We start from the raw sequence: 19,156 nt of genomic DNA, 5'->3' as shown, positions 1-19,156 counted from the left end.
ACAAAAACAACCACAATCCTTATTTCATCTCTTCTTAATTCTATTCTTTTACCCATGTTTTAAAAATTATCATAAAGACAGTAAATAAAAATGCTCATTAGCTTTTTTTAATTAAAAAAAAAAAGGCAACAACAACAACAAAATGATTATAGCCACTCTTAAATGCTGTGGTTTTAAATGTAGGACAAATATGGACAATTTTGTCCATAGCAGTTTAGAAAGTTCAAACGCTGATCTGTGTGTTTTCACAGCATGAACACTTTGCCTATAATGAACTTGAAATATTGTGACAGTTCTGTTAGAGCAGTCTCTCAGACTGAATTTCTATTTAGAGTCCAAATCTAGCAAGCTTTGAAAGAATTACTTTTGTTGTAATGCTTTTAACTAATTCTGTGTTTAGTTTTGTCATTGTTTCTGTTCACTATTTTTAGGATAGGCTCTTTTCCCAAGAGGAGCAGAGCATTAACAATTTTTTTGTCCATTTATTCTTGATAGTATTTTTATTATAATAAAGTACTAGCTGTCACTGTATCACAGAAAACATTTTTTTGAAACACCATCAACATTTTGTTTGTATTTATTTTTAATATAAAATTTGAAAAATGAATTTTATACTTCAAACATCTAATGATTTTGAAGACAGCAAATTTCAATGCACATGCATCAAAAACATTAAGAAAAAGTAGTGTGTACAGGACATGGAGATGAGGGACAGGAAAACTACTCATTCCAAAAATATGTAATTGAAGAATGAAAGGCTAAGTGAAAACTACTAAAACTTAACTTCAATTAAACTTTTCAAAGAGTATTAAAACAGATGGGATAAAGGTCTTTTAATGATTTAATCTTATTGAAGCAAGGGTGGAATGGCAGTTAAAAAATACTAAGAGTTAGTAAAAAAAAGTAAATAAATACTGTATATTACTTACTAGTAAAGTTGAGGGTGTTGATGAAAAGGTCACAGGAGCTGGATGCAACTCAAGTGAAATTAGGAGCTGGACTTTTTAATTCAGGAAAATTGGAGGTTCTCCATCTAAGAATCTTGGAAAAAGAAAATGGTACTTATATTCTGTGTAATAGCTAGTATTTTAACAAGTCTCTTGCACCAACAGTAGCACCATGTGACTGAGAAAGAAACATCAATTATAGTATCAAAGGAAAATGAAAGACTAAACATCATGATCTGTTAAGGTTAATGGTATCAATATTCAAGGCTGTAGAACAGTCCTGATAAAAAGGCATTAAAACAAGCAGTACATGGGAAATTAACCAAAATTATGGGAACTGGAATTTGCAGGATGCGGTACTGTTTTCCAACAGAATGATGGGTTCTAGAACCATAAATGGTGTAGTATAGAGAGAGAGAGCCTGTCTGGACTTCCAAGAATGTATTTGATGTTTTGTGTGTTGAACTTCTGTTCAAGGTGGGGTAGGTAAACTGATAAACTGCATGTAAGAGTGAGCTGACTTAATGGAGCTTTTGCAATGGGTTGTGTTAAGAGGAAGAAGTGTTTCCTAGTGTGAAAAAACTGCAAGGCACTGTCAGTCCAGAGGCTAAATAAAAACCCATGTATAACAAAATAGTAGAGGTAGGGTGAAATCTTGTCTAAAAAATAAATAAAAATCATGCAGTTGAGGACAAGTAACAGAAACATGATTTGGAATTTGGGAGTGCTGTGAGAATGAAATAGAGGGCCTTCCACTTGGGGAAACAGAAAACTTGCTATGGAAGCAGGTAGTAAGGCTTAATTAGCGTAAAGAAAGCATAGGGTGTTGTTTTGTTCTCTACAAAACATCCTCTACGCCTCTGCTGGTGTGAAAAATACCATTAAAGTAAAAATTAAAGCAGAGTAATAAATGAGTGTAAATTCACTGAAAAGTAGATTTCTAAGAGTAAAAAACAAACAAACAAACAAAAAAAGTAAATCTTATCACTTTTAAGATGGAGTGTGATTACATTCATAAAAGTGGTTATATCATATGAGGCATGACTTAGAAAGAAAAACTCAGCTTGGTATCCAAAAGGTCCCTTACTGTCTGTCCAAAAATAATGCTGAAAATTACAGATTTAGAAGAAGTAATGCAAGGGCTAAGAAAAATTTTCCACATACTCCAAATCCTGTACAACCATAAACTGACTATGGCTTATCAAGATGAGTAAAAACTCTCATATTTAATGTAAAAAAATAAAAACATTGAAGCCTAGATTAGATTCTTAAGAATCTAGGCAAAGCATGATTCATGCTGTTTCTAGCAATGTAACTTGTAGAATAGTTTAGTACTAATGTATACAGGTAAGAAAATACTTGTCTACGTTCTCAAGAATTGTGCTTATAACTCGTATAACTCATCTTTGTATCTGCTTTTGTCTAGTGAATTGCATCACTTTTAGAGGCCAAAATGAAGATGAGGACAGGGAAAGAATAAGAGAGATCAGGAAGAAGGCTTTTCATTTTCTAAAATAAGGTCTTTTCTAGGGAGTCCAAAAACATGAGTTTTGACAATATTTGCAAAAACTGTGTTATGTTTCCTGAGAAATTTTTCTCTGAAAGAAAAACTTATGCTCAACAATAATTATCTAATCTAAACATGAATGGGTAGTAAATCTAAAGTACCAGCTTAGAATAAATTTTGAAAAATAACAAAACGTTGAGGACTAAAAGCCAACATCAGAAGTCTGTGGCTCAAAAGGTGGAGAAACAATAGTTAACAGTGAAGAAAATAGAAAATGTTATCTAAAGTAGTTTTTGAATTAGATGTGGTAAGAGCATGTATGTAATTAGTTCTCAGTTGACAGCTTGTAATACCCCTAATAAAGTCTCTTCTCTGATCATTTTTATGTACGAAACTGTGTAAATAATGAAAGAGAGCAAATCCTGCTGAGTTCTCACAGAAAAATGTGATAAGCAACAAGGAAATCCTTTATCCTTTGTTCTTCAAAAAACAAACTAGTGTGTGCGTGTGTGTGATAGGAGAGAACAATAGGGTTTTGTGATGCAGAGGAAGGCTCTGGAATGAGTGACAACGGACGTAATGAAAGAAAATTTTGAAATTCCCATGAAATTTTTTAGTTGCCAGTGAGACTGCAATGAGAAAGATGATGAAGGCTGTGCTCTTGCATTGATTTTCTTATCAATTTACATTATTTCTAAGTTTTGTGGGGATTTGGTTTGTTTATTTGTTTGCTTTTTACACGTTATATTGCCAGGAGCAGCACAAATTCAAGCTCTAGAGGGAGTGGAAGTCATTGCAAAACTGAAGGCCAAGAAGATTCTGTAAAAACAAAAGCCTCAGAAGAGTCAGGACCTGAAGATGAAGAAACAAGTAAGATACATCATTACTTCTGTAATGGTAAGGTAAAAATTCTGCTCTCATATGTTCATGACTACCACTGAACACAATGGGAGTCTCATACACATGCATGTGAAGGCAGAATATAGCCATAAGAGAATATGGTTTGGTTTGGTTTTCCTTTCTTTTTGGAAAGAAAAAGATACTGACCTGAGATAGATGCAAATAAACGTAAACAAAAATAGCTTTTCTGGTTCTTAGTTCTAAAACCCTCATTCTTTTTTCTTAAGGGCATTTTGGCCCTAATTTTTATTGAAAAATAGTAGCACTTCTGTTTGCAGTTATGAGTGCTTAGTATTTTGTTACATTTCTTTCAAGCTTTCATTGTATTTTTTATGTGAGGATGTCTTGATGTCTTGCAGCAATTCATTGCTAAAAAGGAAGTCAAGTTACTGGTTCTAGTGAATTGTGGGTTGTTTTTTTTAAAATCTCTTTTAATGGAGGGATAACTTAATTTCTGTCTTCAGGAATAATAGCTTTCAGTAAGTGATCTTTTATTTCAAGACTATTAGTGCTATTTTTGCAGCTAAATTCTCATCCGTAGGATATAAGTTTATTAAGGAACAAGATACACTATTTTCTTTGTTAATGTATTGACCTGAGCAACCAAATAGTTTTTTATATACTAACTTTCATGTGATTAGTATCCAAAAATTCAGTAAAGTGAGATGTATAATGTGGAGGGCATTGTTTTGATTGATTTGATCTAGGACTGCTAGTACCATGTAGATTTTCTTACACTATAGATGCATATCTAAGTGAAATCATGCAATTAACATTAAGTTGTTATTCAGGAGTTCCTGATGAATCTCACAAGGAAGATGCAAGTAATGAAGAGTTGAAAACTACGGATGAAACTATAGAGACGGCAGAAGCAAGTATGTGTCTGTACTCTTTTCAGTATTGTTATATGAAGAAGTAGGGAATGGAAAACTAAAATTCTGATATAAACTCAATATGTATAATTTAATTCCTATGACCATTTATAATGCCTTCTAAAATAAGCAATAATAATTGATGCAGTGGATTATTTTCACCAATATTTTCTATTAGCTGTATCAGATCAAACTGTTACTGAGCATCCTGGAATCCAACCAGAAGAAAATAGCCCCAGTGTTGATACTGGCTCCAGAAATATAGAGGAAGAAACCTCCTGTGAAAAAAGTGCACATCAAGATGTTTCAAGTCAGCAAAGTATCGAATCCACTGCCAACTTGCTTGCTGCAAACGATGAACCTCAGTCACACCCAGAATCCTCAGGGCTTGCAACTCCAGAAGAGTCCTCTACCAGGACCTCAGCTCTTCAAGAAACTGATGATAGTGATGATGATCCTGTTCTGATCCCAGGGGCAAGATATCGAGGAGGACCAGGACACAGGTTAGAGGAGTATTTGTCTCTGTTACTGCTTGGCAAAATGCCTTTTTTTTTTTTTTTTTTTTTTTTGGGTGTAAGTACTAGAGGCCAGTGCTTTATGTACTTAATTAAAGAAGTTGTTCTTTTGACAGCTAGACAAGCTAATGACTTGAGTCTTATTTTGCTTGTATGTAAGATATGTATAGCTGTGTTTTCCCTCCTAGCCAGGCAAGCTCCCACTGACCTAATACCTGCTTTTGCTTATTTTGGGCCTGCTGAGCACCCCAAGGCTAAACATTTGCAGTTCATTTTTGAATATTCTCACTCGAGTCATAATTATCAAGAGCTCATAAAATTGCATATGGGGCACATGGCCCTAAATTTTCTCTTTGAACTGTATTTTGGATATTCTATCCTTGACAGAGCAAGAGCTGTTCTCTGTTGTTGTTCATTATGTTCATTAATGTTTTGTTTTTCTGCAGTACGTACATTAAGACATGATCAATCCTTCTGTTTATTATCTGAAGGAGAAACTCTGTAATCCTTTTTCTTATTTATTGAATATCTATATATAGCAGTCCAAAAAAAAAAAAGGTAGTTTACTAAAGGTTGTCATCACTAATAAAAGGTGCATTTAGTACACTTCGTATATTTTTTTCTGTGTAAAATGTAGGCATATATTCATTATTGTTTGATCATTCAGTAAGGCTAGCCTCCAGTTCAGTATTGCTGTTTTTAATACCTTTGTTCACTAAATTCAGTTCTTGGACTTTTTAAAAGTTAGAGTAATTATTTAAGCAACCTCATTATTGCTAGAGTTAAGAAAATATCTTTCACATATTTCAGATGTTTATGTAACCCATTGTCAGGTGCCTTAGCTTTAGTCCTGTCCTCTTCAAAGGCAGTGTTCTCTTGCTATTAATTTCTTACGCTAGCAATGCAAATTCTTTACTGGAAGCATTACAATATGTTTTCATTAGGCAATCAGAAGAAATTTAATAATTGAGTATAGAAGAAGTTTTGAATAATTTGCAGTTTTAAAAAAATACAATTATAAGCCACGACATTGTTAGTAGTGACAAAAAGGCCAGTGGTTGCTTATTACACAGCTCAAATAATTCTGCTCACTAAATGATATTTTTTCATAAAAAAGTCGTCTTGTACAGGTTGTGTCTGAATCCATTAATTGTCCATGCAGTAGTAAGTAGACTTTAATTGTAGGTAAATAGCTAATGGCTGAAACAGTTTCTACTGCAAAGCCAATGTTCATTGTGTGGTTGAAGTGGTCAAAGAGCAAGCTGTGAAAAGCTCTTCAATTTTAATTCCATTTCTGCTTTGAAGTAGGACTCTTAGCTTCTCTTTATTATGTACTTTATTATGTAATAGTTCTTGGAGTAATGTAATAAGAATGACAATTCCAAATATCATATAGTCTCCCCCACTAGCTTCCCACTAGTGAGGAAATCTTAAATGAAGTTGCACTTTTGTCTGGCACTGTTTTTCTCTTCCTTTGCATTAAGCAAGATTTCTTCTGTAGCAGTTTAAATTTGTCATATAAGAAAAATCATTCAACTAAATTAATAATGCAGTTAAAATTCTTTATGAAGCCCCCTCCTTCCTTAATCTTCCCCCAAGCAGAATCTGACCAAAGCTTCTGTTTAGTCAGTACTGGTTTAGGATTGCTTCCATGCTTTTGTTGCTCAGGTTTAATGCCTGATCACCTCATTTTGTCATCTTCTTTGTTTGTGCAAGCAGTAAAGTTTAATTTCAAATGACTCAGATATATGTTTACATTTTTTTTCCTCATATTTTTCTGGTCTCAGACATTTCTAAATGCCCACTGATACACTGAAGAAAAGTGAGACCAGCTATGTGTGCCCAAAGGAATTTGGACTTCCAGAGAGAAAAAGTAGGCACTGGTGGTCTTAAAGGCTAGCTATAAGCCATTTTAGTATTTATATCTCTCATGAAAAGGAGTGAAAGGAACTGGGAGTCCTCTCTACTACAGATGTTACAGCCTATGATCTTTTTCAGAAACTGACCAAATTTACATAAAATCCCCCTGGCACCTTAGCACGTGGGAAGTTGCTTGTAAACATTCCTATAGGTAGTCATTTTAGTTGGTGCTAACATAGTAAATAATATGATTGAAATAATAGTTTTTCCATGCCCAGTGCTTATCATTTGAATGCTGTTCACCCTGTTCATTATCAGCTTTTATTTTGCTAGCGTTCTGAGATTTTTTATACTCTTAGCAGTAAAAACTTTTAGTGTTCTTCCACAGTCCTACTGGTTCCTACCTTTGCTCTTCCTACTTCTACTTTCTTGAAGTTGGAGACCAGGATTATGCACACTGTGCTGTTTGGGTTTTGCTAGGAATAATAGTACAATTGCTCTTTGTCTAGACAAAATTTTCAGAAGCACCAATGGGCTATAGTTACATCCCTCCCCTCTCTCACCTATGGCTGTCTCATAGTGGTGGATTTTGGTCAGACATAATATCAGTTAAATTACTGAACTCTTTCCTACTTCCTCATTTCCAGCTAATGTGTTCCCATCTTTTACCAAAAGGAAGCATGGAAGTACATAACCATCAATTTTATATTACTGAATTCCTTCCCGGCTCCTTTTCTCAAGGTCCTACAGTCCCTCTATATTCATAAAATTAAAAGACTTTGTGTCCTCAATGCACAGCATGAGTACATTCCTACATTTTGCTCAAAGATCATTAGCAATATATTAAATAAATTTGCCTGTAAGACTGGTGCTTAACTCTACCAGAATGTTTCCTATAGGCTTATATTTTCTCACTTAGTAAATTGTTGCCTAACACTTCCTTTACTAAATCTCATCTTCCTAGGTTTACTTAATAATTGAGTTTCCCATGTGTCATTTCTATGAGATAATTAATGGCATTAATACAGAAGTAATATAGTAGATTTCATCTCTCTAGAATATGCAGGAGTTGTTGTTTGTGGCCTTTTTTCTTTCCAGAGAAGGTTATAAAAGTAGAGTGCAATTACCTACTTTTTTGTGAGCCTATTTTATACAGTGGCAATATATATATATATCTATAGGACAAAATAATAGACTGTAGCCTTCTGAAACAATGCTAAAAGACTAATAAGCCTTTTCCAGTATATAACATCAGTATTTTTCTTATCTGCAGCAAATCTTAGGGCTTTTTTTTTTAATAGCTAATAAATACATATTGCTTATATAGAAGAGAAACTCAATAGTTGGGGAATTGAAGATAAACAAAACTGTCTTAGAGTCAGCTTTCTACTGTAAAGTGCAACTTCTTCCACTGCAAAAGGGAGGGTATACTTCTGAGTCTCTCAAATCAGGATCTTAAACTTCTTAAGGAAAAATAGCCAAAGCACCTCTTTAATATCTGTTTTGGCAGTACTTGCAGTTAAATAGATGTACTTCCTGCTGCTTTGACTTTGCTCGTTTTGTGCAGTTTTTAGTAAGATAGATGTAGATTTCAGATTTATGAATATATTTTTTTGTCCACTTTGCAAGGCTCATATTTACAGAACCTCCATTATTTGAATTGTGTTTAGGTAGAAATCCAAATTTTAATGTGCTCAAGAACTGGGTCTTTATATTTCACTTACATGATTAAGTATTGATACAAGGGTCATAAACTCTTTTTGTAGATGCTTAATAAATTTCAAAACATAATGAGGGAAGATAGTTTCTCCCTGAAACTGAACCTGTCAGGAAAGACTGTTCAACACCTACATTAATAATTTGAAAGGGCCAAGCAGCAAAATAAGTAGAAATACCACAGTCCTTTGTGGGTTAATAAATTGGGTAAGTCAACTGAATGTTGACTACAAATCATCTAGGAATAGTTTTTCTTTGAAAGAAATAATTGGGAATGTGCCATCTCTCTTTTCTGTAGCATTTCTGCAACCCCTAAGCATCACTATAGGGAAGATGAAGACAGTGACAGAAAGAAGCTAAATAGTTACTTATTTTTTTTATATTGATAATGGGCTAGTCAATACATGCTCTTTTTAACGTAATTGTAGAAGGAACTGCCCAGAGTATATTTAAAAAAAAAAAAAAAAAAAGAAGGAAAAAAAAAGGGGAAAAAAAAAAGGGAAAAAAGCCCATTTTGCACTGCAGAGCACTTAGCTAGATACTCAATAGAGAAAATAACGTCTTGGGTGTTTTAGGGAATCCGTAGGGAATGATCCCTTCTCTTACAAAAATAAGGAGATAAGCAGGTTTTTAAGTCCTGTAGTATGCCCACAGCATACCTTTTTTAAATCTTACTAAGTTCAGCAAATTTAGTTGGAACAGATAGATAACATGGCTTACCTTAACACTGTACATTGTAACCTGTGTGAGGCAGGGCTGGGGGGCAATCTGAGCAAGATATACATGCTTCTTGTAGAGAGAGTGCAGCTTTTAACTGACTGAACTTATTTTTCACATTAGTCAAAATAACTGTTTCGGGGCTGTTTTCCTACTTAAATGACTGACTCAATTTTATCTGGACTTTGACAGAAGCTGATCTATGAGCAGACACTAAGCCTGGAAAATTTTAAACTAGGAGGTTAAAATTTGAAACAAGTGCAAATGTAAAATGGAAATGATTATGCATCTGTTTCCATTTCTGCTATAATCTATGAAGAATTACTGCATTTTATAAAATCAACTTTGTGTACTAATATGTAATCTGTATATTATTTTTGCTGATATCAAATAGTCTCATATACTAACGCATCAAGGAAAACAAATCTCGGAAGAAGTAGAACTCATTTTGTAATAGATGCTAACCTTTAAAAACATGATATCCAGCAATTTTGAATGACTTCAGTTGTTGTTCCCTTTACTAGATTTAATATCAGAGGAACAGCGATAGGTGATAGAATAATGAGGTAATTGATTATTTTCTTCCTCCCCTCTTCTTTTTTATTTCTGTATAATGGATTTATCAGGTTCATGTTTTTCATGTCTAACTGGCATTTTAAGAATTGCTATACTTTAAATGCTATGAATTACAGAACGTATTGCTTGAGTTATATTTAGCTGCATGTATTGCATGGAAGTTGAAAAGAAAATGCAATATAAACATTTAACAACGTATTAACCTTTTTATTGTGTGTCACAGAAATTAATGGAATTTGAAAAATGTGTAGTTTATGAAAAGCAAATACCTTTTTTTTTTATTCAGCAGCTGAGCAACATGCAATATTTGCATGTGCCACTGCTGATCTGCTCTGTCTCGCAGTGCAGAACATCCAGTTCTGGAAAAGATACAAGAATTAAACATCTCAAAGACTATTCATATTTTTTTTCTGTTGCTTGAACAAGATGTAATTATCAAAGTTATATTTGATAATACATATTTAGCAAAGGAAACTTTAAATCTTACAGGATATTTCTGTTAATGGAGTTAAGTGAAATAGTCATTTGATCTCATATTCCTCATTGAAATACTTGAGTGAATTAGTTGTGAGAATGTATAAAGTAGTTTGGGCAACTGTGTTTGGCCGTGTGCAATAAGAGGGAGAAACAATCTACAGAGATTTAATGTCAAAGGCTATAGATAAGGGAAATGGGAAAACAAATGGGTAAAAATAATTCTAATGATGAAAATTAACGTATTGCTTTTGTGTGGCCAGAAAGGAAAAGGCATAGGATATGGTGTTATAGAAAACTTAACCTGAATCCTGCATTTTAAATGCTTTGAGGAAAATATCACAGACACATTTCATTGTTTTGCATTCCAAACTTAGCTGGAATTGAAGAATTTCTTCCTAGCATCTAATCTAAATCTCCCACATTTTTGTTTAAAAACATTCCCCGTTGTCCTATCACTGTCTGCCTGTGTAAAAAGTTGCTGTGCTACAACACATGCTTGGAGTTTCTTGGGCAGGAACATGGTAGCTGGCAGGTGGATTCCTCTCTGCAGTCAATGAAGAAATGACCATAAAGCATCAGAGAAACAGCTTTTAAGTTAATGGTAATGTGTCCTGAGTTCCCTGCAGTTGTTTTGAATAGGAAAAATAGTTGAAATGAGAAGATGGCAACAAGGAAAAAAGACTAATTTCAAAGAGCAGAAGAGAAAGGAAGCAGGGTTCCTGGTACTTAGCAGAAAGAGATGATGTTTGGCTGTGTGCGTGAGTGAATTTGGAAACTTTAGAAGACACATGCCCTTAGTATTGGTTTAATCGATATTGTTTTAGTTGAGTAATCAGAGCTGAGACAAGAGGGATGCAAAAAGGAAGCAACTACACATGAGCTCTACAACTAACTGCTGCACCTCAAGAGGCGATCAGTTTGGAATAATGATGTTTGGAAGAAGCAGGGTTATCAAGGGTACCAGATTAATTTTGTCACAGCCACTGCATCAGGCCTCCACTGGATCAATTTGTAGCTGAATTCCTATAGATTGTTTACAGATTCAGCTGATGGATAATTGCTATGTTCAGTTTTCCCTCTTCGGAAAAACGTATCATTAATTTTGACTGTCACTCTTCTAACTAATAGATAAGCGTAGTTGTTTTAAAACAAGCAGGGCTAGTTAGCCAGAAATTGTTGAGTAACATACGCTGGGAACTGAGGTCTGCAGCTCCCCAAAGATATTTTTTTAAGAGAAATCTTGTGTTTTACTTTCAATAAAAATCTTGTACTATAGTAAACAAACTGGTTTAATTCTGTTAATTGCATATCTTAAAGTGATTCTTTATTAGATGTCACAATTTCTGAACACACAGAAAGTGTCCTATGTGACAAAATGTTTTTTGACTTAGCTTTATGTTTAAATCTTTTTCCATTTTTCTGGCTATTTAATTGAAAGAATATAATGGTTTCACTTCTGAATGCCTATTCCACTCATGTTGGGTTTAACTTAAATGCTCTTTTGATCATTAATGTTTATAACAACTGGTTTCAAAGCCTTCAATCTGACTGATCGTAAGGGGCAAAGTTGTGCTCTAGTCCATGCCTATGTCCTTATTTTTAGAAATAATATTTTCTATCTTACCTCAAGGTACATTCCATTGAGATGATGGAAGTACTGTATATTGTCATGGGCTCAATCTCATCAAGACTGTACACACCAACTTTATTGTGAGGTAGTACACAAGGTAGCACAAAATTTGGCAAAACATGCTTTAGCTTTATACCTTCAGAGGGGACAGTAGTACTGGATTATTGTCAAGTCAGAGAACTACCCACAGTACAAGGGCATAACTAAACCAAAGTTCAGTTTCTTTGGCATTACAAGACATAACATTTTCTGTTCTGTAAAATTAATAACAATAATATTAATCTATATCCTACATTTGTCAGGCATCTTCGTTACTTGCTGCCTGAATATGAATAATGTTTAGTTTCATCAGTTGATGGAGTTGCCTGAGGAATGCCAACACAAATATAATTCATTATCTGAATTATATTCAGATAATTAAATTTACTACAAAAAGTGTGGAGTTTGGAGAGGAAACAGCAGCTCGCAGTCAGGCTTAGCTTTGGCCAATCTTTGGAAGAGGAAAGAATTGAACAGCATGCTTCTGTATCTACTGAGGATCCAAATGCGTAGGCTACTGCCTAAGTTCATGTTGTCATGGACAGGAATTGCTTATCACAAATATGAGTGTAAATTAAAAAGCCATTAAAACAAATGCCATCTTTCATCTTTTTTTTTTTTTTCTTCACGTTTCTTAAAAATGTACAGAAAATATTTAGCTATGGAGAAGCAAAATCTCTAAGAGAGGTTCTTAGTTCTGAAATAGCATTAGATTAGGCTCATATATATCTTTACTGCAAAAGACTTGCTTCTGCCAGGCTCCTGCTTTTAGTATATATTTAGTATATATTTAGTCTATAACAGTATCACAGTTATAGTCACATGTGCTTGACTACATTCTCGTTGTAGAAGGTAGTCATTGACTTTAGAAGAAAACTAAATATCAGCCCATTCATGCCATTCAAAAATAAGAGCCGAAATGATTTTTTTTTAACTTAGAACTGAATCTAGTTGAAAGACAGTGTTTTTATCAAAAGTTGCTTTTGTGCTTCTGCTTTTATTTAAAAATGCATGGTTCTGAGTGCTGAATATCCTTGCCTTTTTTTTTTTTTTTTTTTTTTTTTTTTTTTTTTTTTGGTAACGTGTGCGTTAGATGAATTTAGAGGGAGACATCAACTTTTATAGAGATGCTATAACCAAAAATTATTCAAGAAACTACTCAGGGATACTGCTTAGTTACTTTTAACACCATCTTCTAATCCCAAGACCTTTTTAGCTGGTATCTAGCAAGTAACCCTTCTAAAAGAGCTAGACAAGTTTACTGCTTTGTCAGACCTAATGATTAACTTCTCAACTTTTCCACCACAGATATATTTTTGATAATTAATGTGGATAAATACACTCCATCCCAAAATCCAGATGGGAATAATATTAAGCAGTAGCTGTAAGGCTGGCAGGCATTGTCTTGAAACCAAAAGGGTCTCACTGTTCTGAATAGCTGTGTGCTGTTTCCAAAGCCATGTGGTTGGTAACAGAATAATTATTAAATGATTATTGCTTTTACTTTCTCACAGAAACAATAAATATATATATATATATTTTTTTTTTTTCAAACAAAACCAAATGTGTCTGAACAATTACATAATTTTTGCAAGTATTTTACATATATAGTCTATCATATACAATGCCACCCATTGTTTTCCTTCCCATGGAAGTAAATCAGTAAGGAAAATAATTTGATGATCTTTAAAGCATAATAGATGTAGAACATGAGGCTTTTTGTTTTCTTTCCTCTTCAGTGTATAAGGACTTTGAAGATCTTTGTTCTTAAATCTGCTGAAAATTACAGTTGAGACTCCATATATTGTAAGGACTAAATAACAAACTCAGTGTATTTATTTAGTGTAGTATAGGAAGGAGGAACCAGAAAATTGCCTAGATATGAAATTGCTGGGGGAGTGGGTGTAGAAAAGTCTCACAATGCTAATAGAAGTAGTCCTTTTTCTGGGATTGCCTGATAGACAAATTTACAGGAAATGTATTAGCCCACTGTTAAGTGGATTTGTTGGCTAGCATTTACAAATCTCTTCTAATTTCCATAAAAAATAGTATTAAAATATATTTTTAAAGTTCAGCTGTATTAGAAGACCTGTCTTAGTATGACAGTATTATATAAGATATATCTTTTGTATTAATAACTCTTCGCTTGCATTCATTTTCCATCTTTGTTTAGCTTGTAGGATAACACTTGTTTTATCTTCTTTTTGTCCAAATTTTTCCTATGACAAAAATGAAACAATCTGTACAGATCACTGGTAGAGGGAATTAAGAGATAGAACTAGTGTTTTGTGTTTTTTTGTTTGTTTGATTGTTTGTTTGTTTTTTGTCTGGGAAAGAAAAACTCTCATGTTGCAAGAGTCTCCAGAATCAGCAATTAAAATACTACCATATTGCTTAAGGACTACTTCAGGTTACTAGCCTTCTCTTAGCAGTGTAATGAGGTTACAAATGTATTCAATTCTGGCTCAGATTAGTTTTTGGGATTCTATAAATTCCTGTTATAGCTTGATTACTTGTTCTCTGCAAATATGAGTACCTTCTTCTTCTGGGAATGACATTCCCCTTGGACTGTGTTCTGGACCTCAAACCTAATAGGAACCCTAACACAGAATGAAACAAGAAAAAGAGCTGGATGCAGGTGGTGGGTCATGGCAGTTTGTTTATAACTGGAATTTTGAGAATCTGAAAACTAAGAGCTTAACATGAAAAACACAGCACAAAGAGTCTTTTCACAGATTAATCAAAAAGTAGTTTCCTGGAACTAAACAGTCACAAAACAGAATATAGTATTTAGCTATTTTTTTTCTATTATTCCAGGAAGTCTTCTGCTTTAGGCCCAGTGCTAATATACAGATAGTTTCTACTATAAATTATTTCAAGTAATTTCTGTCTATAGTGGGAACTTCTTAAAGCTGTCTAAGCCTTGAGCCTTGTCATAAGGAAATAGCAAAGAGAAATGCATTTCATGAAATTTGGAAAAAACAACAAGACACTAGAAGACACACTAGATCCTTCAACTTTTTTTAAATTGAAAAAAAATGTTTTGGCATAGGTTTTTCACTTCAGAATTTTCCTACCCTATTACGTTTGGAGTATATCTCTAGCACTGAAGAATAAAACAGCACGTTAATTTTGCCAACATCTGAAGTTTATGCTTCAGAGAGGCAATAAAATGTTGCATCACTTGACAGTCCACTGTCTTGCATGCTATTCTTGCTCTAAGCCAGGATGGAAAAATTTAAAGTCTGTAATTTTACATTTGAGATAATGTTGATGTTTGTACCAAACTTATGAAGAGTGTGTTTGAGTGCCTAATTGTTATTTGATAGCCCTGTTTTGATAGCTCATTTCAGTGTTTGGAGATGGCCTTTCAGTAGCGTTCTCTTTGTGTGCTATTTGTAGACGATCTGCTGTTGCCCGCATTCAGGAGCTCTTCAGAAGGAGGAAAGAAAGAAAAGAAATGGAAGAACTGGAGACTTTGAATATTAGACGTCCTTTAATAAAGATGGTTTATAAAGGTCATCGGAACTCCCGGACAATGGTACAAACTCTTTGTTTGCTTTTAGAACTGTAGATTTTTTTGGCGATTTTTTGTAGATTTTTTTATGGCATGAATTAGTATGCCTGACAAAAGAGCCATTGTCAGCACTTCTACTTGTATATTCAATTGGAATCCATATAATTTGCTCTAAATGAAAATTAAAATTAACATGACTTGTGTATCACTGTGTTAGGCATGTAAGTTTCTGGGAGTTTGACTGTCTCCTTAACTTCCTTTTAAATCTTGGGTGTTTCTCTTAACTTCTTTTTCATTTTGTCTGTCAGCTTAAGCGGTATAAAATGTGACTACCTTCAAAATTGTTATTGAATCCTCACTTTTCCTTCCAAGCTCTTCAAATTCTTATTTAACTATTGCTTTCTATTTAAAGAGCTTCAAATATACTTCAATAGTAATTCTGAAGAGCTTTGACATATTTAAATTTTAAAAAGGCAGATGCTGTTAGTTATTAGTTTTTAATATCTCTACTAGATACCCTGTCTTTTTCATATAAAATGCTATATTTTAAGAAAAATACAGTTACTGTTGGTAAAGCTGTAGTGCATGGAAAAAAAAAATTCCTTCATATTTCTTTTTGTCTTTTTTACAGTATTTTGAAGATGTTAAGTTCTCAATACTAGGTGGTATTTTGTAGAAGTAGCGGGTGTATGATTTTGCAGCTGATCTGAGAGTAGTTCCTCTTCCTCCAAAACCAGTTTTGTATGAATGGCTTTAATTACACTTGGGAAAATGATTCAGTAAAAGCATGTTTCAATATGCATAAGCAATTAGAATAAAATTGATTAATGACAAGATTATGCACTGATTCCACAAATTAATATTAAATACTCAAAAAAAAAAAACAAAAAAAACAACACCAAACACTAGTTTAAAAGTCATAGCTTTAAACACTTAGTAGATAGGAGATATTAAAGCTAAGCTTGCCTCAGTGTTCTCAATTCAGTCTCCATCTGTGTATGTGTTGTTATGGATTATTTCATGCGTTTTGTTGTTTAGTTTCTTCAGCATTTGATTTTGTGTTTCAGCTTTAGTTTTGCATGAGCACCTCTGACGAGGAATGTATGCAATGGAAGAAGAAGAGGGTGTAATTTCCAACATAAGTTTTTATGGTGGCAAAATTGATTTTAATCTTTTTTTATTTTTAATTTTTAATGGACACCCTCCTTCCTGCAAGAAGAGAGATGATTTTCATTTGGAATTTATGAAGGAGACAGGTTAGAGAGGTCTTGTATCCTATACACCTGAGCTATCCAGGGATGAAGTTGTCTTGTCAATTACATGAACATCAATTATTTTAATACATAGTAAAAATATAATAATATCATATTATATTAACGATTCTGGTACTTCCTTACTTCTCAGAGTTTAATTTGACAATCTTACAAAACAAATAATAGCATATTTTGAGGGTAATTTTTATATTTGTCAGAAAGTGAAAGATTTTTGCAAGAAATAAAAATTGTACTGTTATGTTGATGTTTGCTTGACCCATTTGCAGGCCTGGAACTTTTTATGTCCAGCACACATACCCCCTTGAGTAATGTCACCAGGAGAGTAGATATTACCATTCTTCCATGAAACAGACATTAAAGTACAATGGCAGCAGGGTGTGCAATGGTAGTGGAATGATGAGGAGTGGGATTTCTTCTTTCTTTTTACCTCTAGGAAAAAGAAAATGTGATTGTGAGCCCAGACTATCCTTTCTCTTCAAAATTTGTCTTCTGCCTTGTGCCTTCAGTTCTTTTCTGTTGTCTCTTCCTTACTATTTTTCTCTTCTGTCTTAGTTGTATCTTCTTTCATATACTTGTCATTCTTCCTCTTAATCCACTCACCCCAAGTTCCCATTTTAAAATGTTAGCGTTAAAGAAACTCTTTTCTTTAATAGAGCACTTGTATATTACTAATAAGCAGATAGGTTATGTATGTCTGCAGTAAAAATGTGTATATAAATTTGAAAACAAAATATTTTAAATGTGAATCTGAAATCTGTTGATTTTACGTGACATTAAGTTCTGTAAATATTAGAAATGTAAAATAAACAGTTGCCTAAGGGAATATAAAGAAAGCAGAAAGAAGGCACAATTGAGAATTAAAATATAAGATTGTTATTGGACATACTTAGGATGCACTTCTAGTTGAAAAATAAAAATAGAACTATAAGAGAAAAGTATTGGAAATGTGTCTTGCACTACAGAATCCAGGAATGCTATTTGTCTGGCTTATTTTTAGTCTTAAAGATAACTTGATTGCACTGACTGTATCACTGGTGCATATTCTGTAGACAAAGGTCTAGCAAGATCCCAAGCCTGAAATTTGAAACTGGACATGCTTATGCTGGAAATGCAGTACGTATTTTTAACAGTGGTAATGATTCAGCTTACTAATATGATTTTTTTTATCATGGCAATTTTAAAATAAGGTAGCTGGGGCAGAGTGCAGAGCAAGACTATGTGTCTGTCCTTTTTGCCTGTGCATTTTCTGAGAAGGCTATGCAAAAAGAAAGGATGCAGGCACTACCCTCTTTAGAGCTTTATTGTGATGTGCTATTTGGAAAATAATTGCATAGTAGGATTCTGTGTAGATGGTCTTTTGCCCTCTCTCAAAGTCAAGTTTCTGTCCCTTACATATGAGACATTCTTAAATACCAAAAATTATGAAATTATTTTATGCTAAACTTCAAACATTTAAAATCATCTGTGTGAACTCTGCTGTATAGGATACTTCTGTTTATATAGGCATCTCTTCTGCCCAGCATGTGTCAACTTGAAAAAAATAATAAGAAATAATTAATAACGATTTAAAGTATAATATTTTGTGTAGGTTTACATTTTTACCTTCCAACACTTTCCTCTCAGCCAAACATTGGATTATTTTGAAGCTTTCAGCTGATACCTTGTTTGTGACTGAGCTTTGACTGTTCTTCCTCTGCCATCATTCTTTGACTGTTCCTCCCTCTGCCGTCCCATCTAACCTCTGACCCTGTGGATGACGTAGAAGATGGAGAGTGAGAAAGATACTGCTGCCTAGCCTTTTCTTACTTCACATAGTTGAGCAGTGGTTACTTTGCTGTTTAACTTTGAGTAAATACAGAAATGACTTCTGAAGGTGATAATAACATTTAGTGAAGGAAGTAACCCATTCTAGTTGCTCAGACTAGTAGTTTGACGTCATTTTGGTTACAGATGTGAAGGCAAGAGAGGCCTTGGTATGGGAAGATTACATTTAACAACATAATTGTTTCCTGAAAATTAGTCTGAATTCCTTTTTTTGGCACAGGAATTAAACAAGTCACGGTCTTTTAGGCTGTAGTCATAAGACTATCATGAATATAACGGGTGTGTAATAATGTGTTATATTTCAAGAAAATGGATATCCGATATTCCTGCCAGTTTCTTCTGGCCTGTGATGTCTCTGTTGTTTACATGATCATATGCATTGTCATACTACTCTGTTTTGTAGGACTGCTTCAGCCGTGTTAGTTCCAGAACTCATGAGATTGCAGTTCTGTGAGACACTCAGGGAGTCAGAATTTTCCCACTGATCAGTAAATCTGTAATAAACAAATTAATACTTGTGTAGTAAATACTAAATTATAAGTAAGTACTATTTAAGAAATAAAATAATATTAGTCTAATAAAAATAATTATATGAGTCAATGCAATTTAAATGCAAATAACTAGATGATAACTAGATGATAAGTTATTCTTATAATCCCATGACAATACCGTATTTTCAGGGAAGGGATGGGGACAAAGAGAAGAAAACAGTTTAGATCTGTCTCCTCAATTGTCTCCCAGAATATTTTGCAAGTCAAATACAGGTCAAGTTAGTTACCTTGGAA

The 19,156-nt window shown here is 33.7% G+C and overlaps 1 protein-coding gene across 7 annotated transcripts in view; it reads left to right on the top strand.

Annotated features, from left to right (window-relative positions):
* Positions 1 to 19,156, top strand: part of DCAF6 (DDB1 and CUL4 associated factor 6) — an 81,718-nt gene that overhangs the window by 54,950 nt on the left and 7,612 nt on the right. For 4 of the 7 annotated variants that reach the window (XM_035315219.1, XM_035315218.1, XM_035315215.1 and 1 more), the window contains 5 exons: positions 3,209 to 3,351; positions 4,146 to 4,229; positions 4,405 to 4,729; positions 9,559 to 9,600; positions 15,159 to 15,297. In XM_035315219.1, the coding sequence (XP_035171110.1) occupies positions 3,209 to 3,351; positions 4,146 to 4,229; positions 4,405 to 4,729; positions 9,559 to 9,600; positions 15,159 to 15,297 (733 nt within the window). The remainder of the gene's footprint in view (positions 1 to 3,208; positions 3,352 to 4,145; positions 4,230 to 4,404; positions 4,730 to 9,558; positions 9,601 to 15,158; positions 15,298 to 19,156) is intronic. The other 3 variants (XM_035315221.1, XM_035315217.1, XM_035315216.1) reach the window with 2 other exon arrangements.

This window comes from Oxyura jamaicensis, chromosome 1, assembly GCF_011077185.1.
Source record: "Oxyura jamaicensis isolate SHBP4307 breed ruddy duck chromosome 1, BPBGC_Ojam_1.0, whole genome shotgun sequence".
NCBI classification, from domain to species: Eukaryota; Metazoa; Chordata; class Aves; order Anseriformes; family Anatidae; genus Oxyura; species Oxyura jamaicensis.
This window is presented reverse-complemented; position numbering and strand designations above follow the sequence as displayed.